This window comes from Rhagoletis pomonella, unplaced genomic scaffold (assembly GCF_013731165.1).
Source record: "Rhagoletis pomonella isolate Grant_MI unplaced genomic scaffold, Rhpom_1.0 Rhpom_scaffold_00011, whole genome shotgun sequence".
NCBI lineage: Eukaryota > Metazoa > Arthropoda > Insecta > Diptera > Tephritidae > Rhagoletis > Rhagoletis pomonella.
In genome coordinates, this window is record NW_023458565.1 from 23,362,620 (window position 1) to 23,382,848 (window position 20,229).

The window sequence follows — 20,229 nt, forward strand, 5'->3', positions numbered from 1 at the left end:
AATATCCACATTCGATTAAGCTTTGCACCGTTGGACCACGATAAAAGTTTACATATGTGTGTATGTATGTATGTACATTTAGGTATGCATGCATTTTTACAAATATCTTTATAAATATCTGCATTGTATTGTATTGTAATCTTGCTTAAGCGTTGGCACAAATGTCCAACGATTAATAATAAGTGGCTCCCATGCGATGTCATTGCTGTGGGGCAATGCTTGGATAGATAATAGGAACTCAGTGTGTGACATTGAACATGGCGATGTACAGTGTTTTTAAACGTTGCAAAATGGCTAGGTTTTAGTTAGCATGCAATGTGTTGAGAGTACTTGAGTTTGCCTTAGTTTTGGTTATTCTGTGTTACGTTTTAATACTTGAAATATCTTTAGGCAACTAACAACACCTATAGCCTGAAGGTATGCTACACCCCCAATCAATTGGTAACGAATCGGAAATAAAGCGTATGTAAGGCTTAATGCGCGAAATTTCATTAAAAAATTATGCACATGCACTTCTCACCGAAGTTTTCCTGATTCCAGTCACTGCGGCTTAGAAATTTCGTGCGGGGTTTACGGTGAACCCAGGTCTTCGACAGTGGGCAGCGCTTTATTTTCCTTCCAGAGCCCCAGAGCACGCAGTCTGACAGTTTTAAACGCTAAGTTTTTTGCTGTTAAGTCCGCTGGTGGCATGTTGTCCCCAAGGTCTCCAGTCTTTTAAGGTATGTCTTCGTTTTCGTTGCTGTCCACCATATCAATACCCCATAGAATGTTTAGTGTTGGCTTAACGATAGCTGTGAATATCCAATGTAAAGGAGTGGGTCAAAGCCACCAAGTGCAGCCCAACATATTCTTACATGTGTACCGCGCTGCCTAGGCCTTTCTCACCCACTCTTTCACGACACTTTCCTGTCCAATACGATTCCAATGTACTTCGTATTCGACTTTGGTGGAAGAGTGGTCTACCCCAATTTAGGTTTATCCATTTTAAATTAAATTTAGTTACATTGAATATATCAAAAATTTGTATTATTATTATTATTGTTTTTATTTAAACATCGATGGTGCAAAATTTAGCGAATATCTCTCATTAAATCGTACCACAAAATAAATCATAATGTGACTCTTACCATTGCCATCGACCCTGAGCGAATCTAGCTTATATAGACAATACGTTGTTGGTAACCCATACAGCGTTCCTTTGCTTGTGTACAGTTATAATATAGCCTATTGCTTGCGAAATATTTTACTTCTAGAACTACTTTAATAAATCGAAAAAGAGACAAAGTCTTTGGTTAAAATATATCAATATATTTATGCATTTCATCAAATGTTTGAATGTATTTAGTTTTCCTCATTTGCCGAATCCAATAAATATTATTATGAGGTACTATATTATTAGTTTTTGTATGTACTTAAATCTACTTTCAAAGTTATGTATATGTATGCATGTTTTATATATGAACTTTATGTATATACATTTTCTTAACTTGAATAAAATCTCCGAATCTCTTAAAAAATTTTGCCACACACAAAATTTTTACCAACTCCCAACCACTGTGCAGCGCACATCATTACCGCGAAAGAGGAACCTACGTAAGTATGTCATATCTGCACTGAACAACTTGGGGCCACTCCCTTTGTGCCATATCCATATGCCCACTGGCTACCGATGGCTGTGTGACAGCGCGGCTGTTGACCAACGACAAAACCTCATCGTTATCTTTAGACCAGTGTGCCCAACTGCGTGATATCAACACTGCTGCGCTGCGTTGTCACATCAAAGGGCATTACAGGTGTAGGAGGCAACAGTGCTGTTGGCGTTGTGGGGCGCAACGGTGCTAACATTGACGGTATACCGAAGCCAGCATGTACACCTACAGGCGGGGAAGGCGCTACAGCTATAGTCGAAGTGGAAGGTGTGCTGCTTATTGGTGCTGCTGAAACCTGTATTATTTTTGGCGGCGGCGCAGCTGGCAGCATTTGATTAAGAGATTTCGGACCGAACATTTGTTTTTGCAACGTTTTCGTGTGGGCGGCATGCGAAGGCGGTAGCAAATTCTTGTCATTTGTATGATTGTCTTTGCTGTTGCTGTGGTTGGTATTGTTGTTGTTGTAATTGCTGGCGCAGTTGATGTGCATGTAACTGTTCATGTTGATATGCTGCCGCTGCGGTAGTAATTGCGGCTGGTACTGGTGTGGTTGATGCTGCAGCTGTTGTTGTTGCTGGATAATTAAAGCTGGATAATTTGCTATTGACAACGATGACGGATACGACGGAGACGACGGAGAAGGTGGCGACGAAGTGGTCGACGACGTCACTGTTGCATAGGCGGCTGACAATGTTTGCTCAGGCGTTAACTTGCCAGCCATCGCTGTGCTGAGGCCATCACCACCAGCTGCGACAATAATTTGCCTCGTTGAGAGTTGGCTGGTGGCATGTATGGCCGCATGATTAATGCAACTAATTGGATAATTGCTTTGTGGCAACACCACTCCGCCAACGGCTGCATGTGCATCGACGAGAACGTCATCAGCATCGACACATTGTTGCGAATTATCTTCTGCAGGTAGCGGCAATTGTTCTTGCTGTAGTTGTGGCATTTGCAGCTGAGCAAGATGAAGTGCCGTGGTTGGTTTTCCTTCCGCCGGCGACATAGCTGGCATGTTGCACGCAGTTGCGGCGACTGTTGTTACATCTGCTGTAGCATTTATTGTTGTTGCCAACGGGCTTGTTGTTGTTGTTATTGCTGCTGCTGTCATTCTTGCACTTGACGATGAAACGGCATAGCCTGGCGCTGTCAGTTTGAAGCCTACCGCTGATGCGTGGCTTGCTGCCATGGCAGCAGCTTCTTTTGCAGCTGCTGTTGTTGTTCTTGTTGCTTCTCCGTCCTCAGCTGATGATGGTACTGTTACTATTCCTGTTGCTGGTGCTGCTGTACTTTCTTCCCCCCACGCCTTCGAATCACTTCTGCCATTCAAATCTGTATGCAACGCTTGGGTGGCTGACTGCATTGCATGTGGCAAGTGCAACTTGGCATTATTTTGTCTATGCCACACATCTTCATCGGCTACGCCACTTCTTTGTGACTGCAACTGGCAACCTTGTTGCTGTCCACCAAACTCCACCGTCGTCATCTGTTTTGCATGCAACTCATCAACGGTCGTTTCTTGCAATTTATTCTCCCTCGCCATTGTCGCTGTGGCACGCAACGCCATCTCTGTTGCAAGATTGTGATCTTCATTGTTAATTACATCTGGCATTCGATTAACAGTTGCCTCACTATCAGCATCAGCTGCCACTTCGGCTACACTTTGCTCTTCAGCCTCCGCTGGGGGCGCTGCTTGGTCCATTGTCTCCAGAAATTCTTGACTCAATCGCTCCAACACGCCCAACTTCTGTTTCAATTGCTCATTGGACGCGTGTAATTTACTCTCCACTGCGCGTATGTCACAACACTGCAACGTCAGCTCTGCATCCAATTTCTCGATTTGTTGCACCACCTCGCGCTTTGTTTGATAGGCGCGCTTCACCTGATGTTTTCTTATTTTTGCATGCAGCTTCAGCAGCATTTCCTCTTCGCGCTGCAGCTGCTTGTTAAGTGCATAGATCTTTTCCAGCCAAAAGAGTTGCACCTCTATTTCCTTCTCATTTCCGTGGCTGGTGGCAGCAGCTGGCGGTTCATTTGCATCTGTCTTCGCCGCAGTCATTACCACAGCAAGCCCACCTCCTCCGCCAGTGAAATCTTCTTTCATTTTTTTCGAGTGGCGTGCATCCAAATTGAAGTCCCTTGTTTTACCTGCCACAATATCCTTTTTAGTTGTTGGTGCTCCGGTTGTGTGCGCCGCAGTCGTCCTTGCTATGCGGTGATACGGTTCATCTGCGTGCGAAAAAAAAAAATGAAAATTTTATTTTGGCAAATTAAAGTGGAAAAATATGCAGCGAAAATAAGCAGGGAAAATTTAATGAGTATGTAAAGTAAGCGGTTCCGTATGCGCACTTATACTCTACTGCCACATCAACGAAACTTTTACAGAAATACGCCGGTGATATATACCAAAATTGCACTGAGACCAAAAATTAGCTCCATGTAGGTTGTGCAAGCTGAGTTTTCATGAATATACTCTTTAAATTTTAACATTTCATTTACAATTTTTCTCCGAATTGCACATTTAAATTAACCGCCAATGAATTGTGGCAATTATTTACAGTCTTTCAAAGGCAACTATGTAAAATACAGCCCCTTTCTGTCCTACGAAAGACTTATGTTTGTATTTTAGCAATAACTTTTTTTTTAAATAAAATTTTATAAAAAAAAAACAAATGAGTTTTTCCTGTCAAAACAATAAAAACTAGAAATTTACGGAAAAATTGAATTGAAAAAAATATCAAATAAAAGAGAAAAAAAATAAATGAGTTCCCAAAAATTTAACGAAATTAAAAAATATATATATTTTTGTTCTTAAAATATTATGTATAATGTAAACAATTTTATCAAAAGAAGATAAACCAGATAATTTACCAAAAATTTAATTATGTATTTTTAAGACAAAGGAAATTAAATAAAAACTTTATACAATAAAAGAGAAAGAAATATTAAGTAAGTTCTTAAAAATTAAATGAAAATTCAAATTCTTTTAAAATAATATAATGAAAAAAATAAAAAATAATAAACTAAAAAGAACAAATATTAATTTATAAAAAATATCGCAAATCCTTGAAATTTACAAGCAACTGATTTTGTTTTTGTAAGTGGAATATAAAAGTAAAACAATTTAAAGAATAAAGAAAAAATAATAACATAAGTGCCTAAAAATTAAATGAGATTTGAAATATATATTTTTCTTTTTTAAATTAAAAAAAAATTAAATATAAAAAAAAATTACTGAAACAGAAAAAAAAAATAAAAAAAATAATCAAAAAGGGTTCTATGTGCTAAATGAAATTAAAAAACATTGTTTTTCTTTTAAACCATTAACATCAAAAAAATTAAAGTTAAAAAAAAATACTAAAACAGCTAAAAATATTAAAAAAAACATAAATTAACTAAAAGTTAAAAGACTTTTTTAGATAGGTTTTTCTAACAATAAAATCTAAAAGTTAAAAAAAAGAAAAATTAATACAATAAAGGAGAAAGAAATTTAAATAACCTCCTAAAAATTAGATGAAATTTAAAAAAAAAAATCTTTTTGAATAATACAATGCAAAAATTCCATAAAGGAATATAAGTAAATTAAGATCCTAAAAAATAATAAAATCAAAGAGTTTAAATAAAATGGAATAAAAAAAGTGGACTTAAAAATCAAAAAAAGTTATGTTTCTAAGATTATATGAAATTAAAAAAAATCTTGTAATACAAAAAAATCTAAAAATTTAAAAATAACATAAATAAAATAAGAATAAAATTAAGTAGTTCCTAAATTAACTGAAATTAAAAGAAATAGTTATGTATAAACATAATCCAATCAAATATGGGTAAAGTTCGTTTTAAAATTATATAAGCTATACTCTTTTACGAAACACGCTTAGATCGATTTTCCAGTGTAGACCTCGGGAAGGGTGTATACCGGCTCATATGTGATTATTTATATTGCAAGCTTTCTCTCCAAAGGAAGTCGGCAGTGTTTACACACATTTTTCACAGATGAAATTATTCGAAGAACAAAAAATCATGAAAAATTTCTCAAGCACTCGCCTAAAAAGTTTTTAAATGTAATTATTTATGTATAAGCAATTCGTATTTGGTTAGGTGGGATGCAGCATTTTACATACATATGCAGTAAGTAAATTTATGTACGCTCACGTATGTATTTACGAATGAGTGATTTTGTTTATATTCACGTAAGAAAGTTGTACATGCATACATATGTACATATGTATTTGTGTTGTTATTTGTAATTGCAGTCTGCACACATCACCGTATGTAAATAAATACGCACACTCCTTAAAAAATTACATATGTTTACATATGTAAATATGTATATATGTACAAGTTTGCAAGTCTTTTGCAATGTCAATATTTTTTACTTGCTGCTTTGTAGAAGTAAGGGAATACATATATTTATTACATATGTTCATACAAAGTTAAGCAAAGGAAAACGTTGCTGAAAAGTTACATTAGGGTGCATCACCAAAAAAGTTTCCAGTTTTTCCACCTTAATTATAAAATCTATTATATGTATTTTAAAACTTCTAACAAAATATTTAGGAAAAAATAACTCCAGTAATGTCATTATTTTCGTGTTTGATCACATTTTCAAACATTTTAATGCAGACATTTTAATCTTAAACTCTTCTATCATCTAAACTTATTTTATTTATAAAAAAACTCGAATTCTCTTTATTTTCTAATCGCTCCAGCTCACCTAAGTCTTAGTATTTGTCCGTAATATTTTGGTCTTAAAATATAATAAATTCTAAATAAAATTCCAATGGGAAAAACTAAGATTTTTTTGTATTGAGAGTGATGCACTCTAATGTATATGTATATATCAAGCAGATCCTAGGTACATAAAAGAGGTGAAATGTTTAAGCTTTTCCTATATGTTCAATCAACCTATAGATTTCTAAGAAAATATTTTTTTAAATAAATCACGGAATAGTCTTGGTGCACACACTTTTATTAACATAAATACCTCTCTTCCACGCCCTGATGTGTATTTTAGGCAGAGCAGATGAGTGTATATGTTTGTTTAACATGGCGGAAATTGAAGCTCATTTTCCTTAATTATATAGCCGAAACTGATCACAGAAAGTCCGACTTCAGTTTCGATTGCGTTAGATCAGCGATGACCTGACAAGAGTTGTACACAAACTAAGGGACTATTTTACCAATTTGGCCTTAAGTGGTGAGACCCCGACGTACGGAATATATACCTGTTAAATGGGCGGCGACTAGACACAAGTTTTCTCATAGCTTCGGTTAAAATACACAACAACACAATACACAACACAACATAGCATCATAACATAACATAACATAACATAACATCATAACAAAACGTAACAAAACATACCATAACATCATAACACAACATAACATAACATAGCATAACATAACATAACGAACATCATAATATAACATAACACAACATAACATAACATCATAACATAACATAGCATAACATAACATAATATAACATAACAAAACATAAAATAGCATTACATCATAACATAACATAGCTTAACATTACATAACATAACATAGCATAGCATAACGTGGCATAACATAACATAACATAACATAATAATTTTTTTAATAACTTTAGAAAGTTTCCAAATAGTAAGTTCATATTAGAGGCAATGAAAGTTGGCATCAAATACAGCGTACCTGGGAAGTTTCAAAAGTGTGCCACCGAATTAAAAAATATGGCAGCATGCAGACTAACTTAAGCAGCTATTTTGTCATTTTTTGAAACTTAAGGATTTTTTCATTTTAAAAGTTTAATATACTTCAAACTGTTAGCGAAAATGTTCCTGTTATCGAATAGAACAAATAAAATTTAAAAAAAATACATTGATAATAAGCTGATGATGATTTGCAAAAAAAAATTCCAATTTTAACATTTTTATTAGCACACTCGAAATTAATTGTGATTTTTTTTTATACAGGAAGAATACTATAGAAAATTATTCCACGAAATAAATTTAGTTGCAAATAAAATCAGCACTTCTTAAACGTCACAAACGCTACAAGTAGACCACAACACCAGTCATGTGTCCACATACATACATATATTCACGCGCACACAGCGAGACGCCCCCTTTCTCGCCACGTCTCGCATGCATATGTATGTATGTACATATGTAGTGTTGCTATCAGCGCCACACTTTTACGATATTAACTTGCTAATTTTAAAGTGCTGACTGCTCTTGGCGTTTTAATGCGTATACGCCCCGTTTGCCATCCCACAGTGCACACCTACCACAGTGCTTTGCTTCTCGGCGCGCGAGGCGCCCAGATTACACATGCAATACCAGTCAACACGCATCACTGCGTTCTGTATTAAAATTTCGGTATTTTTTTGGAGTTTATTAAAATGATTTGCTGTACGAACGATTTTACTGCTGCCATTCAAATATTTAATACGCGTTTCCATACCTCTCGCCGCTCACTTATGTATGTGAATAGCTCGTACTCTTTAGCTGTCGTTTAGCTTGTGGCATATGTATCCTTCGCCATCGCTGCCACAGTGTGAAAATATTTTCAACGACTTTTCTTTTGCTGTTGTTGTCTACACCATTTTTTATTATTATTATTTTTTTTTGTTGATGATATTTATATGTATATATTGAGCTTGTTTGCATTGCTTTGGCATTCAGGTGTGCACGAATGTTGATTTGTATGCACGCGCATGTGTGTGGATGTACTAATGTATGTATGTACATATGTATGCATTGTGGCTTTGCACAAATGTTATTTCAAAATTTGTGTCCTCGTATCCTGTATTTATGTGACTGCGCTCTACAGTGAACATATGTTAATGTATTCTTGTTTGTATGTTGTGATAAAGTTTGGCTGACTGCTAGCTACTGCAGCTTGTAATGCTACTAGTATACATATTTTGATAGCAAGCCGTGCTTTAATAGCCTCCAATCGATGGTCTGCGAGAAAGCAATCTCTTTGCTCTGGTTCCAACTTTTTTTTTTTGCGATGCATTACAAAAATTTTAAATTCTACTGAAGCTAAAAAAGTTGAAGATTGACTAGGAAAATTTTTGGAACAAACCATAAATCATGGAAGCATTTCTCCGCCGGTCAGCCTGCCCTGACTATTTCCTGTTTCCAGGTAAATCGCTTGGTAGCAAGGAGTTGAGGAAGCCAATTGGATCCATTGGAAATACAGTGGACTCAATTCCATAAAATCGTAGCCGTCGTACTTTAACGTCCTGAATCTCAGCTTTATTTCATAGAACCAAGTAAAATTTAATATCCAACCAGCGAGATATCAAAAAATTCCAGTTGTGAATAAATTCCAAAGTTTAGCAAAAGTACACAAAGTAGAAATCCAGCAATTCAAAGCATTTTGGCGTGGTGCATATGTACTTTAATATTTGCATAAGCCTGCACACATTGTGAAGTAAAAAGAACTAACATACATATATGTATGTACGTAGAAAAGTTGCAAAATCAATTGAAAAATCATTGCCCGAACAACCAAAGAGCAATGTAAAATATATACAAGGATTGTGCGTATCGATATAATTTTTCATTCAAGCATTGCAGGCAGAAAAACTGCAGCAAAATGTTTTCAATTTAAAAAGAACTTTAAACACAATTTTGTTTGATCAATACAAATACATACATACATATATGGACATTAGACCGTACCGCCTTACAAGCAAACATAAAAAGTTCCTCGTACACTCCCAAGTCTACATAAAGTACTTTCCCTAAGCAATTTCGAAATTTCGAAGATACCTACACTAAGCGTTACAAATTTTTATTTAAGTTGTACTACTACTCTTTTAATGGAGATACTTCCTTAGCAAAAGTTTTATGAAAAATTTGGTTAGCTGTAATTTACTGGCATTAGAGTGGTACGTTAGGTGGATAAGAACTGAGATCTGGTTGGTAAGTACTAGAACGGCGTACTTGAGGTAAATAAATTTTAAACACAAAAATTGTCTCTTTGAGACAAGAACATCGATATATCATACTTTAAGATCCAACCATAAATGCCGAAGATATGAGAAAAAATTTAAAAAGACGACCCCTGCGTTCCCGCATAAAATGTTTTTTTTTTAATTTTCTTGCTTTAAATTCGAAGGTGCGCGGCGAAATTTTTTTTCTCGATTACGTTCTAACAGCCATATGCTACGTATTTAGTTCGATTGCGAAAATTTATTTCGCCTATGTACATTAGGGTGATCCAAACAAGGTAAAATCGGAATCTTAACCTTAATTAATTGCCTACTTGTCTACTACCATTTTCGAAACAAGGGATTGCATTCTTCCCCTTTCTCTGTCCTTCGTAAATGCAACCTTTTGTAAGGGAGTGTCAAACCGCGGCTGTCAATAATTATCTAACCTTGTTTTATTGAATCATGAGTCGGAGTCATGTTCCGATTGGCATGGAATATCCCCCTAAACACATTTTAAAGTACATTTCCGGGTACTTTTTCAGTTAAAATTAACTTCGTCAAACTTTATGCTATTGCTTGTTTTTCGCATGAGTAAAGTTGAGAGCAGTTTTGAGTTGCAAAGGCAAATGTCTAGAACATAAGGCAATTTGAATGTTAAAATACATACATACATACATGGAAAGTACCCAATGCTCCAACAACATGTTTGTTAAATAAATCTTACTAAGAATGACAAAAATACGTTTAGTATACCAACGAAAATTGGTGAGAAGGGGTGGCGGGGGGGATTTCAAAAAATCGCTTGCAAAAACCCTCATCTCTAATTCCCCTATGAAAGTTAAATAAAAAATTAATTTATTTCTCGCAAAGGTTGTCACATGTTCAACATAGACCAAACTTTTATTATTTGACTACATGCATTTTTTATAATGTGCTTCACAGCTGTTGTTGGTTTTCTTTAACATCGAAGTGCCATGCAAGCCAAGGTAAATTTGCTTTGGTAGGCATACGAAATCAAAAAAAAACAGAATAAAAAAAAATAGAATAAAACTTTCAGGCTTTGCACCTTTGCTACTCACATGAAGGCAAAGTGCAGATGAGTTACATACATATTTATGTTTGTATGTTTATTAGCTCTTTAATAACTTTTGTAGGTACTATGTGAGAGATTGTCTGTATTTTTTCAAACAAAAACAAGAAAACATGACACTTGCAGCTGTCAACCAAACGCCCAGAAAAAGTTCATAAATCACATAAAGGCTATCGCAAAAAAATTAATCTCCAGACACACAAAGAATTACTATACACATATACACATGTATGTATGTATGTACTGAATTCGAGCATTTTTTCTTAAAATTCCTTCCTGTGAAAAATTCAGCGCAGGGCATTAGTAACAGCCAGTGTAGTGTGCCTGGATATTTCTCATTCATTATACATTGAATTCCATCACGTCTGCAAATATTTACATATGTACATTAGCGGGGGTAAGCGAAAAAGCAACTTTTCGATTTCGATTTCGAAATTCTTAGAGTGTAGAAAGTTTTCGTAACATGATGACATTGAACTGTTTTAAACCGTTATCCGCTCGGATATTTTTTACTGTCATTCCAAAAGTTTTAAGGTCTCGAAAAATCGCTGAAATTCTGGTTCTTTTGTAATTTTTTTTAAAGATTTTTCAGAAAGATTTTGCGTCACGCAATTTTGTAGCCCTTTAAGTTTTAGCACAATAGAGTGCAACTTTCAAGTTGCTAAAAAATCATGTTGGTTTTTGGATTTTTAACTATTTTTTTTGCTGGTAGTGTCTACCATACCTTTGTATGGAAACACTGCGTGTCACTAAAATTGAATGGACTACAAAACTGCGTACTCAAAATATTGTCCGATCGGAAAACAAACTAGCGCGGTTCAATGTGATCATGCCACGCAACTTTTCAGAACTATTCGAAATTTGAAATCGAAAAATGTTTTTTTTTCGCCGCACCCTAATGTGCATACATATGTTTGTAAATATTTGCTGTTTAAATCGGTCAAATGTGATCTTGTCACGCAACTTTTCAGCACTATTTAAATTTTGAAATCGAATAATTATTTTTTTCGTCCCGCCCTAATGTATACTATTTGTCAAAATTTGCGCTTTACGTCGTTTATTAAATCGTCGCTATTTAAATTTCGAAATCGTAAAATAATTTTTTTCGCTCCACCCTACTATATGTTCATGTGTATGTACAGACATGTAATAAAGTTTTGCAACAATTTCATTGTATATGCAAATTTAAGTCATCACTTATATGAATACATTCATACATGCATAAAAAGAAGAAGAAGAAAAAACACTTTTTAATAACTCAATGTCAACGCGCATTCATTTTGAATGTGGCGCCATATTTGCTGAAAGCGTACCTACACAGTGACCATTCAGAGATTTTACAGAGGTAACTACTGAGCCGGATGCTCATATACAAATGAAAGTAATTGCAATTCACCTTTTGGTTTTTTCATAAATCATAAAATGTAAGTGCGTGCAATTTATACGCGAATTTTTAAAAATTCTTTTGAAACAAAAACCATTACTTACCTATAAAAATTTCCACATCAGCGTCATTGTCACCGCCAGCATCGCCAGCAGCAGCAATGGTATCGGCATGGCGTACATCATTGAATTCATTAAGTGGACTATCGCCAAATCCTCCAACATCGGTGCCCACATCCAAATCGGGCTCCACATTCGCTTCATCCAAGCCATTCAGGTACGTTTCGAGCAGGTAATTTTTTCCCAATTCGCGTTCGCGGACACGATGCTTTTCCTCTTCAATTTTAGAAATTTGTCGTTCCTTCTCTCTGTTTGTTCAGCCGGCCATGTGGGGGTGTGTTTGTGTACGTAGAGCACAAAATGAACAAACAAACAAACAAAAAAGTAAAGTATGTATAGTGAGAAAATTACAAAAACAAAAGCAATATGCATGTGTAAACAAGGCATAAATAAACAAAATATGCAACAGCATACAGAAATGTGTGGTTTTTGTACTGTTACTCAGAAAAGTGTGCAGCAAATTGGCAGGGTATGTTTACACTTCACTAATTTAGTATGTAAAACAACAATTCTAATTATGTACACACATATATACATTTTCCAGTGCAAAGATTTTATCGTATCAGACGTCATTCTATGATTTACATAAATTTTCATCGATATTTAGTATGAAAAGTAGCGGAATGTATGAGGCCATGGGAGCAGAAGTGGCCTTAACCAACATTTTTTTTTGTGTGCTTCCCTACTTAAAATAGTCTCCAATGAAATAAATTTTAAAACGAAAGTTGCTTATTCTTTAATTTAAAAGCACAGAGCTGCATAATTTAGCCCTCATTTACAGATAAATCTTCAAATTTTTAGTGTTACCTGCGGGAAAAGACTGGCACAGAGAATTTTTCATAATAAATGCAATAATTTTTATTAAAATTTTTTTTACGCAAATTTTTTATAAAAGTATTGTTAATTTTACAACAAAAAACATAAAAATATAATTTCTAAACTTTGGGCAAAACTCGCGAAAATTCAATAAATTTACATGCAACTTTTCAACTTTTTAATCAGATTTTTTTCGAGAATGCAGTTTTGTAGCCCATTAAATTCTAGTATGCAAATGCAAATTTGAAGTTAGTCAAAAATTGCGTTGAATTGTGGGATTTGTTTTTTGTTGAAGGTGTTTCGCATTGTTTCCGTACCAAGTATTTTCGTTTTTTTTTTGTATGGAAGAAACTGCATAAAAAACGGTTGCCAAAAATCAACGGTAAGTCCGAAAAAGATTTGTCGAATATATTTTGAATGGAAAAAAATTTGTAATGCAGTTAGAATAAAAATTATTAAAAATCAACGCGACTCACTAGATATTTGAAACTTGCACATTATTACCCTGGAATTTAATGGGCTATTAAACTGCATGTCAAAAATATTCTAAAAAATCAAAAAAAAAAAGTTGAAATTTAGCTGAAATTTTACAGATTTTTTATAATTTTTGCACAAAGTTTGAAATGTGGATTTATATGTTGTATGTTATATGTTATATGAGCTAAACTTTTATGAAAAAATTAAAAATTAAATAAACAAAAGAAAAATAGCCAAAATTGATCAAAATGTTGATGACTTAATCAGCTGATCTCAAGTGTACATATATTCCAGTAATAACTTTCGATGAAGCTTTACACAATTTAAACCCTTAAAAGGCCTGGGCCTAATTATATTCCGAAAATTTTCCTTAAATACTTTATTTAACTTGTCACTCAAACAAGACGCAAAACTTCAGATATTTGAGTGCTTACTTTATTTAGTTTTATTTACTAGTTAGTGTACCGCGGCACAATTCTGAAAACCGTCGGTATTGGCGGGTTCGGGATTTAAAAATTGAATTCGGGATGGGCGGGATCCTGTACCGATATCAATGAGATTCATGCAATAGAAATTTACGGCAGAGAATGACTTAAAGGAGGCACATTTTCGAAATATATCTACATTATGTCGGAGCGAAGAATACTGTTTTATTAGAATGGGAAGCGGAGTCATGAAGGACATGATGACAATGAGAAGGCAGACTGCCGAGCGACCCAAAAAGCTAGCGCGGTATTTGATGGTCTGGAACGCGTTTTGTGGACTCTCCAAAGCACACATGAAGGCGATAAATAATTAGATAGACGAATTTTCCAACAGGCACTGGACGGCCCGCACAGCGCAAAGACAAGCCCAACGATATATCTACACGTCTTTGAAAAAAAGCTTCGAAGAAACTACTTAAGTTAGGCAGAAAGTGGTCCAAATCTCCAAGTGGGTACTGACGGGACATCGTTCTCTACGCTATCATCTCAGTAAAATTCATCTTTTAGTAACGACCGTTTCTCGTTTTCGCGAGCTCGAACAAAGCGCCTTCGCAAGTGAGAGGCCTCTATGGCTTTTTGCAGGGGAAACGCTCTGTGCTCGCAACGAAGCTCTTCAATCGGCCGATGTCCATTCTCGAGAGGAAGGTGTTTAAACTTAAGGCTCTCAGAGGCTGGGCACTAGAGCAGCAGATGTTGAGATGATTCCACCTCATCATCCTCCATGTGGCTGTTGCAGTAAGGGTCATCGATTATGTTAAGCCTTACGGCATGACTACCCATCTCGAAGTGACCAGTAAGCATTCCCACCAATAGTGAGAGAAGCAGCATGCTTAGGCTCAAGAGCTACGCAGACAGTCTCCGGTTTACCCCCGTGGCCAGAAGAATTTTGCCACCTTGCATCCCAAGGTCTTCCCCCAGCGCTCGCTGAGCTGACTAAACGCCCATCTGTCCAGTAACTGACCACACCAGGTCAGGGGAGCCCCTTAATAATAATAATAAAAAAAATATTAAAAATAACAACACCTCAAAAACTGCACTCTAAAGTCCGAATCGGCATTTTAAATCCCACCTCACTCTGGAAAGTAAATAGTAAATGTGAAATATATCTAGAACCTAAATACTTTGTAAATATGTACTTAAATAGTAATATATATATTTTTTTGTTAATTTGTATGTATGAATTTCATAAATTCCTTCGCACAACCAATTTCCCTACACACATTTGTGAGTCACTGTTTAACAATAAGTATCTAGAAAGTTACATAAGCTCACCTTAGAAGTGCCAACTGACGATGAATGGTTTCATCCTGTGCTAGAATAATTTTCAGAAGCCGCTCATTTGCACTAACGCCTCCTCCTCCTCCTACACCGCCTCCACCTAAACCATTCAGCGCATCCACGCCCAACCCATCGTCGCCCAATGCCTGTTCAATGACAGCAATGTGCTTCCCATTGTCACCATGTGCATTGGTCAGCTGTGTATTGAGTCCACTAAAAGCAGCGACAGCGCGCTGTGAGACGCGTGGATGCAATGTATTCGCCTGTGCCAGCCAACTCACCGTAGCTGCTGATTTGTGTTTGCGGCGTCGTAGCCGCGCGCTACGCGAACTACCCACCGGACTGCCCATGCCGCTGTCCTTGTCCGTGGATAACAGCGAAGAGACCTGTGTATTGAGGTTGAGCGACGGTGAGCTGGGACGATGCAACGTGCCGGCTGGAAATGTAGTGAAAGTCGCATGATTGTTGTTGTTGTTGTTGGTGCTGTTGCTCGAGTTGGCGGCAGCTAGGCGTCGTAGTAGCAATTCGCACTAATGAATTAGGTGGTTGGTTGGTTGGTTGGTTGGTTGAAAGAGGTCGTCGAGTCGTCGTTGATGAGGTCACAGTTAGAGTGTGGTGATGTGGCGGTTGTTGGATGGTCGAGTGACGAGTAGAGGATCATCGTGCGCAGAGTAGCCCGTTGCATGCATATTGGGTCCAAGCAGTAGTAGGTGCATGCGTGCGTGCGTGCGTTCGTGCGAGGTACATATGCAGTTCATTGGTTTGCCGCGCGAATCGATGTTGTGGTTGCGTTGCATTTACAATAGTTGTATAGTTGTAGTTGGAATTTGTAGTTTGTTTGTGTTTTTTTTTTGCGTTGTCATGCATGAAAGAAAGAAAGAAAGTGGAACGGAAATATTGGCTTTGAAAAATTGCATAGTTTTTCGTAAGTAAAAATGTTGCGTGACTCAACACTTAACACTCTAAAAATGAATTGCATGTCTTACAAATCGCAAATTGCTTGCCGTCATTGCATATGGCACAACAAAAAAAAAAAAACAAAAAAAACACTACACACAATTGCTTGCTTGTGCGAAGAAAAGGCTGAAGTGGCAAAGTCTGCTTCATCAATGGTTCGTTGGTTGCTTAGTTGTTGGTGCCGCAGGAAGTTTTACAAAGTTTTTCAACGAAACTTTAACATTTTCAAAAATGCCAAAGCGGAAAGTGTGAAGTGTAATGCGAACAGTTAAAAGCGAAAGCTGAGTAACAGCGTACGATTTGAAAATTTTTCGACATAATGACAGCAGGCGAAATGCCGCTCGAAACAATCAAGGAAATGCTAAATACATGCGACTGCTGAGCTTTACGACTTGCCTGCCTGCCTATGTACTTCCCTGCATTCGTCTTGGCTGCCCTGAGTAGTTTAAGTATTTCAACATTTCTATTTTTTTTTTTTGTTTCTGCAAGGCAACCTCATCAGTGGTGGAGCCGCCTTTTGGCGGTTAGACTCGTACTGTACGTCGTTGAGTAGGCATTGCGTGACTTGTTTGCTTGACTGACAGCTACAGTGCGTTGCTGTTTTCGCAATCTATTGTGTGTCGCGCTTCCTTTTGTTTGTTGTTGACTTTGCCAACGTTGCGAATGTCCTTGGCTTCCGCGTTTGGCCGTAACTGTTACCAACTCACCTCAACATCAACAACCAATTTTGCGTCGAATGTAAACCGAATTGTTGTTGACTACTAACAAACAACATTGCTTTGGTTGATGTACATACGAGGACGTCATGCGCTGTAAAACTGTAGTTGATCATTTTTTCTGCTTCTATTGGATGCTTTGAAATCTCACCTGAGGAAATCTTGTGGAATTGTTCCACCGAATCTGACTGGAACTTATTAACAAACAGGACAGTGGATCTCGCCACACAGCGCATGAAACAATGCGAACAAAACTACCAGGACGCATTATCTTACGAAACATGGAGGTCAAATGGCCGACGAAATCTTGCGAGTTGGCACCGTTGGACAAGTAAACGGTATAGACACAGTGCGCCGGATTAAAATACATACGAAGGGATCCACTTTGGAACAAACATGGAACATTACTCCATTAACGAATATGACAGGACTTTAAAAATCGATGTTTACAGACTTCTAGACTACTTGTAGCTTTCTTAAGTTAATAATTACGCAATTACTGCTAGGATCTCTGTTCCTATGGGAAAGTATCGGAGCATTTTCAGGCAGAGGTATACGCCAACCATCTGTGTGTCGAGCTAATGATACACTGAGGGTACCGAAATGAGGGGATTATAATTTTGAGTCATTGCCAGGTAACGCTCAATTGGATCACCATTAGTCCTTGAGTGTATTGAGAAACTTAACTTCCTTGGTGGGCAGAAGAACATCCAGTTAGCATGGGTACCCGGACGCAGTTGAATAGCGGGTAATGAGACGGCGGACTAACTCGCAAGGGAGTCAGTAGACATCACTCCAATTAGCCGTGTTGTGAAGAGTAGAGGGCACAATCTACATACATATACTGGGGCCCAAAAAATAGTAGCGTTTCGAGGAATGAGAAAGAAGAAGACTAGTGCTACTCTGAGTTTCCCGCGCACACTAGTTGAGGGGAAGGCCACAATATCCACTAAAAGCATGTGCCTAATCTAGACACATGCACACTAGGCCAAATGCCCTAGTTATCGCTCGGTGAAGGAGGAGCACACACAGTGCCTTTCATGCCGCTATCCACTCTTTCATAAAAATAAAAAATAAAAATAGAAAGCGCAGCACGTCAACCTCAGAATTTATAACAGTAATAGAGTCTAGTCTACTACTATCTACGAGTGCCTGCAACTTGCACGCAATATTTTGACAGCATGACAGCGGTAAATAAACACACGCACAACTTACCTCCTTCCTGGCGGAGCCATCATGCGCTGGCAGCACATCGAATACCTTCGCATTCCCATCTAAATACTCCTCGCAGTGACGATGCTGCTTGACAATGACGTACTCGCATGCCTGCGCTAGGCGGCGGTGATTGCCAACGTTAAAAGGGCCACCATCGCCACCACAGCCAGTTGCGGGAACGGTTAGCGCCATCGCAGTAAGCGCAGCGGGATAGCAACCACCAACAGTCAATTCGACGTGATTGCTTGCAGCTAGCACGGGAACGTAATTTTCTTTGGTATTCGTTGATGTTTTTATTAACATTGATTGATTGATGGCTGTGTTTGGTGGTGGGCTGCTGCTGCTGCTGCTGCTATTCGTATTAAAGCTGTTGGCGGTGGTGGTGGTGGTGGTGGTGGTGTTGGCGTTTGCTTTGCCGTTATTGTTATTCTTAATACAATTGTTGTTTTTGCCATTATTGACATTAAACATATGCTGCTGCTGCTGCTGCTGCTGCTGCTGCTGCTGTTGCTCATGGCGTTTTTGTTGCATTTGCTGTGCGTTTTGATAATTGAGCAATGCGCCAATCAGCTCCGCACATGTTGTATTCGCATCCACACCTGCCACCCAATGCTTTTCGCCATCCACCCAAACAGCTACATTGTCCGACAATGTTTCCATTGAACCGAATGAATCGCTATCAGCATCACCATCATCAACATCGTCGTCGCCGTCGTCGTCGTCCACTTCAATGCCGCCCGCTGTCGGCACACCTGTACAAGTGTCAACGGCTAGATTAATATCATCAACAACAACAGCATTTGTCGTCGTTGCGCCATTGGGAGCCATGCTGGCGACACTATCTTTATATACATTCGCAGTGCCATCGACATTGCCCTCATCATCATCATCAACTACAACACCGATTGCATTCGCGGCGGCAACACGGTTGCTGACCATTTCATCTCGCTGCACCCTTTCATTTAAAATTTCCCCATTGGTCGCACCGCCGCGTGGTTGTTGCTGTTGCTGCTGCTGCTGCTGTTGTAGGTAAGCGTGTGTATAGCCAGTAAAACCAATATTTATCGCTCTGGTAGCCATCGTTGTTTGTATTGTTGGCTGCTGCTGGAAAAATGGTGGCTGCTGCCGTAATGGGTAGCTGGAGTTGATGGCGCTGGCTTTATTTCGCGTCAATTGATTTGTATCTTTGGCCGCCATGGTAGCTGTCATCGTTGCTGTCGCCAAAGTCGTTCTGCTGCTCCTGTCGGCCGAAAGCGCCCGCCCGCCCGCCTGTGCGCTCTTTGTACGGGTAATTTGTGTGTTTTGCTGCAAATGGAACAAGAAAAATAAGAGCCAATGAATTACAATGACAGCTACATAGCTAGATAAACACGCACACACACACGCATACATACATAAGTATTGTTTACTGTGTATCTATGTATGTATGTTTAGCGATAGCAATAACTAATACAAAAAAAAAAAAACATTTCCAACGCGTTCGCTTGAATTGATTTATTTTGGCATATTAACTAGAAATGTGAGCAAGAATGCCCAAATGATGTGGTGTCTGATTTGATTAGTGTATTGAGTGCATGAACACCCGCTCATTCTCACACCTACTTCTACAGCAGCACCCACATCCACACCCGATAGCCAATTACTTGCATACTCGCGCACAAAACCCATCTACCGACCAACAATAGAAAATCCGATTAATGGCGCCTGCAGCTTGTAGCTGCTGTGGGTGCTTACTGCTGTGTACTGTCATAACCACATACACACCTACATATATATGCATGTATTTATTAGATTATATCGTGCACGAAAATATTTCATACAATCAGGGCCGCACTAACAAGTGTGCGGGGTCAAAGGCCGGTGGAAATGTAGGGGCCCTTTAACAATTACACTTTTATCAAGTGTAATGCGTTTCAGCAATAACACAGTGCGAAACTCAAAAAGTGATTGGAAATAGACCAATTACATTAATTTAGGGTATACAAAATACGAATAAATACAAACGAATTTGTTTAAGTGGCTTAACATTTTTTGTATATATCGATTTGAAACTATATATATAAGGGTTAAAACTGGAACTTACTTGGTAAAATAATTGAAATGATACCAT

The 20,229-nt window shown here is 37.6% G+C and overlaps 2 protein-coding genes across 2 annotated transcripts in view; both read right to left on the reverse strand.

The window, feature by feature from the left end:
• LOC118746862 (GATA zinc finger domain-containing protein 7-like) overlaps window positions 1-20,229 on the reverse strand; it is a 308,819-nt gene that overhangs the window by 205,116 nt on the left and 83,474 nt on the right. The window lies entirely within an intron of this gene.
• On the reverse strand, window positions 1,382-19,420 carry LOC118746861. Its single transcript, XM_036480821.1, has 4 exons — window positions 18,120-19,420; window positions 15,226-15,761; window positions 12,161-12,423; window positions 1,382-3,878 (listed from the first exon to the last, which is right to left on the reverse strand). Exons 1-4 carry the CDS (start codon window positions 19,326-19,328, stop codon window positions 1,723-1,725), a joined length of 4,164 nt encoding a protein of 1,387 aa, XP_036336714.1. The 5' UTR covers window positions 19,329-19,420; the 3' UTR covers window positions 1,382-1,722.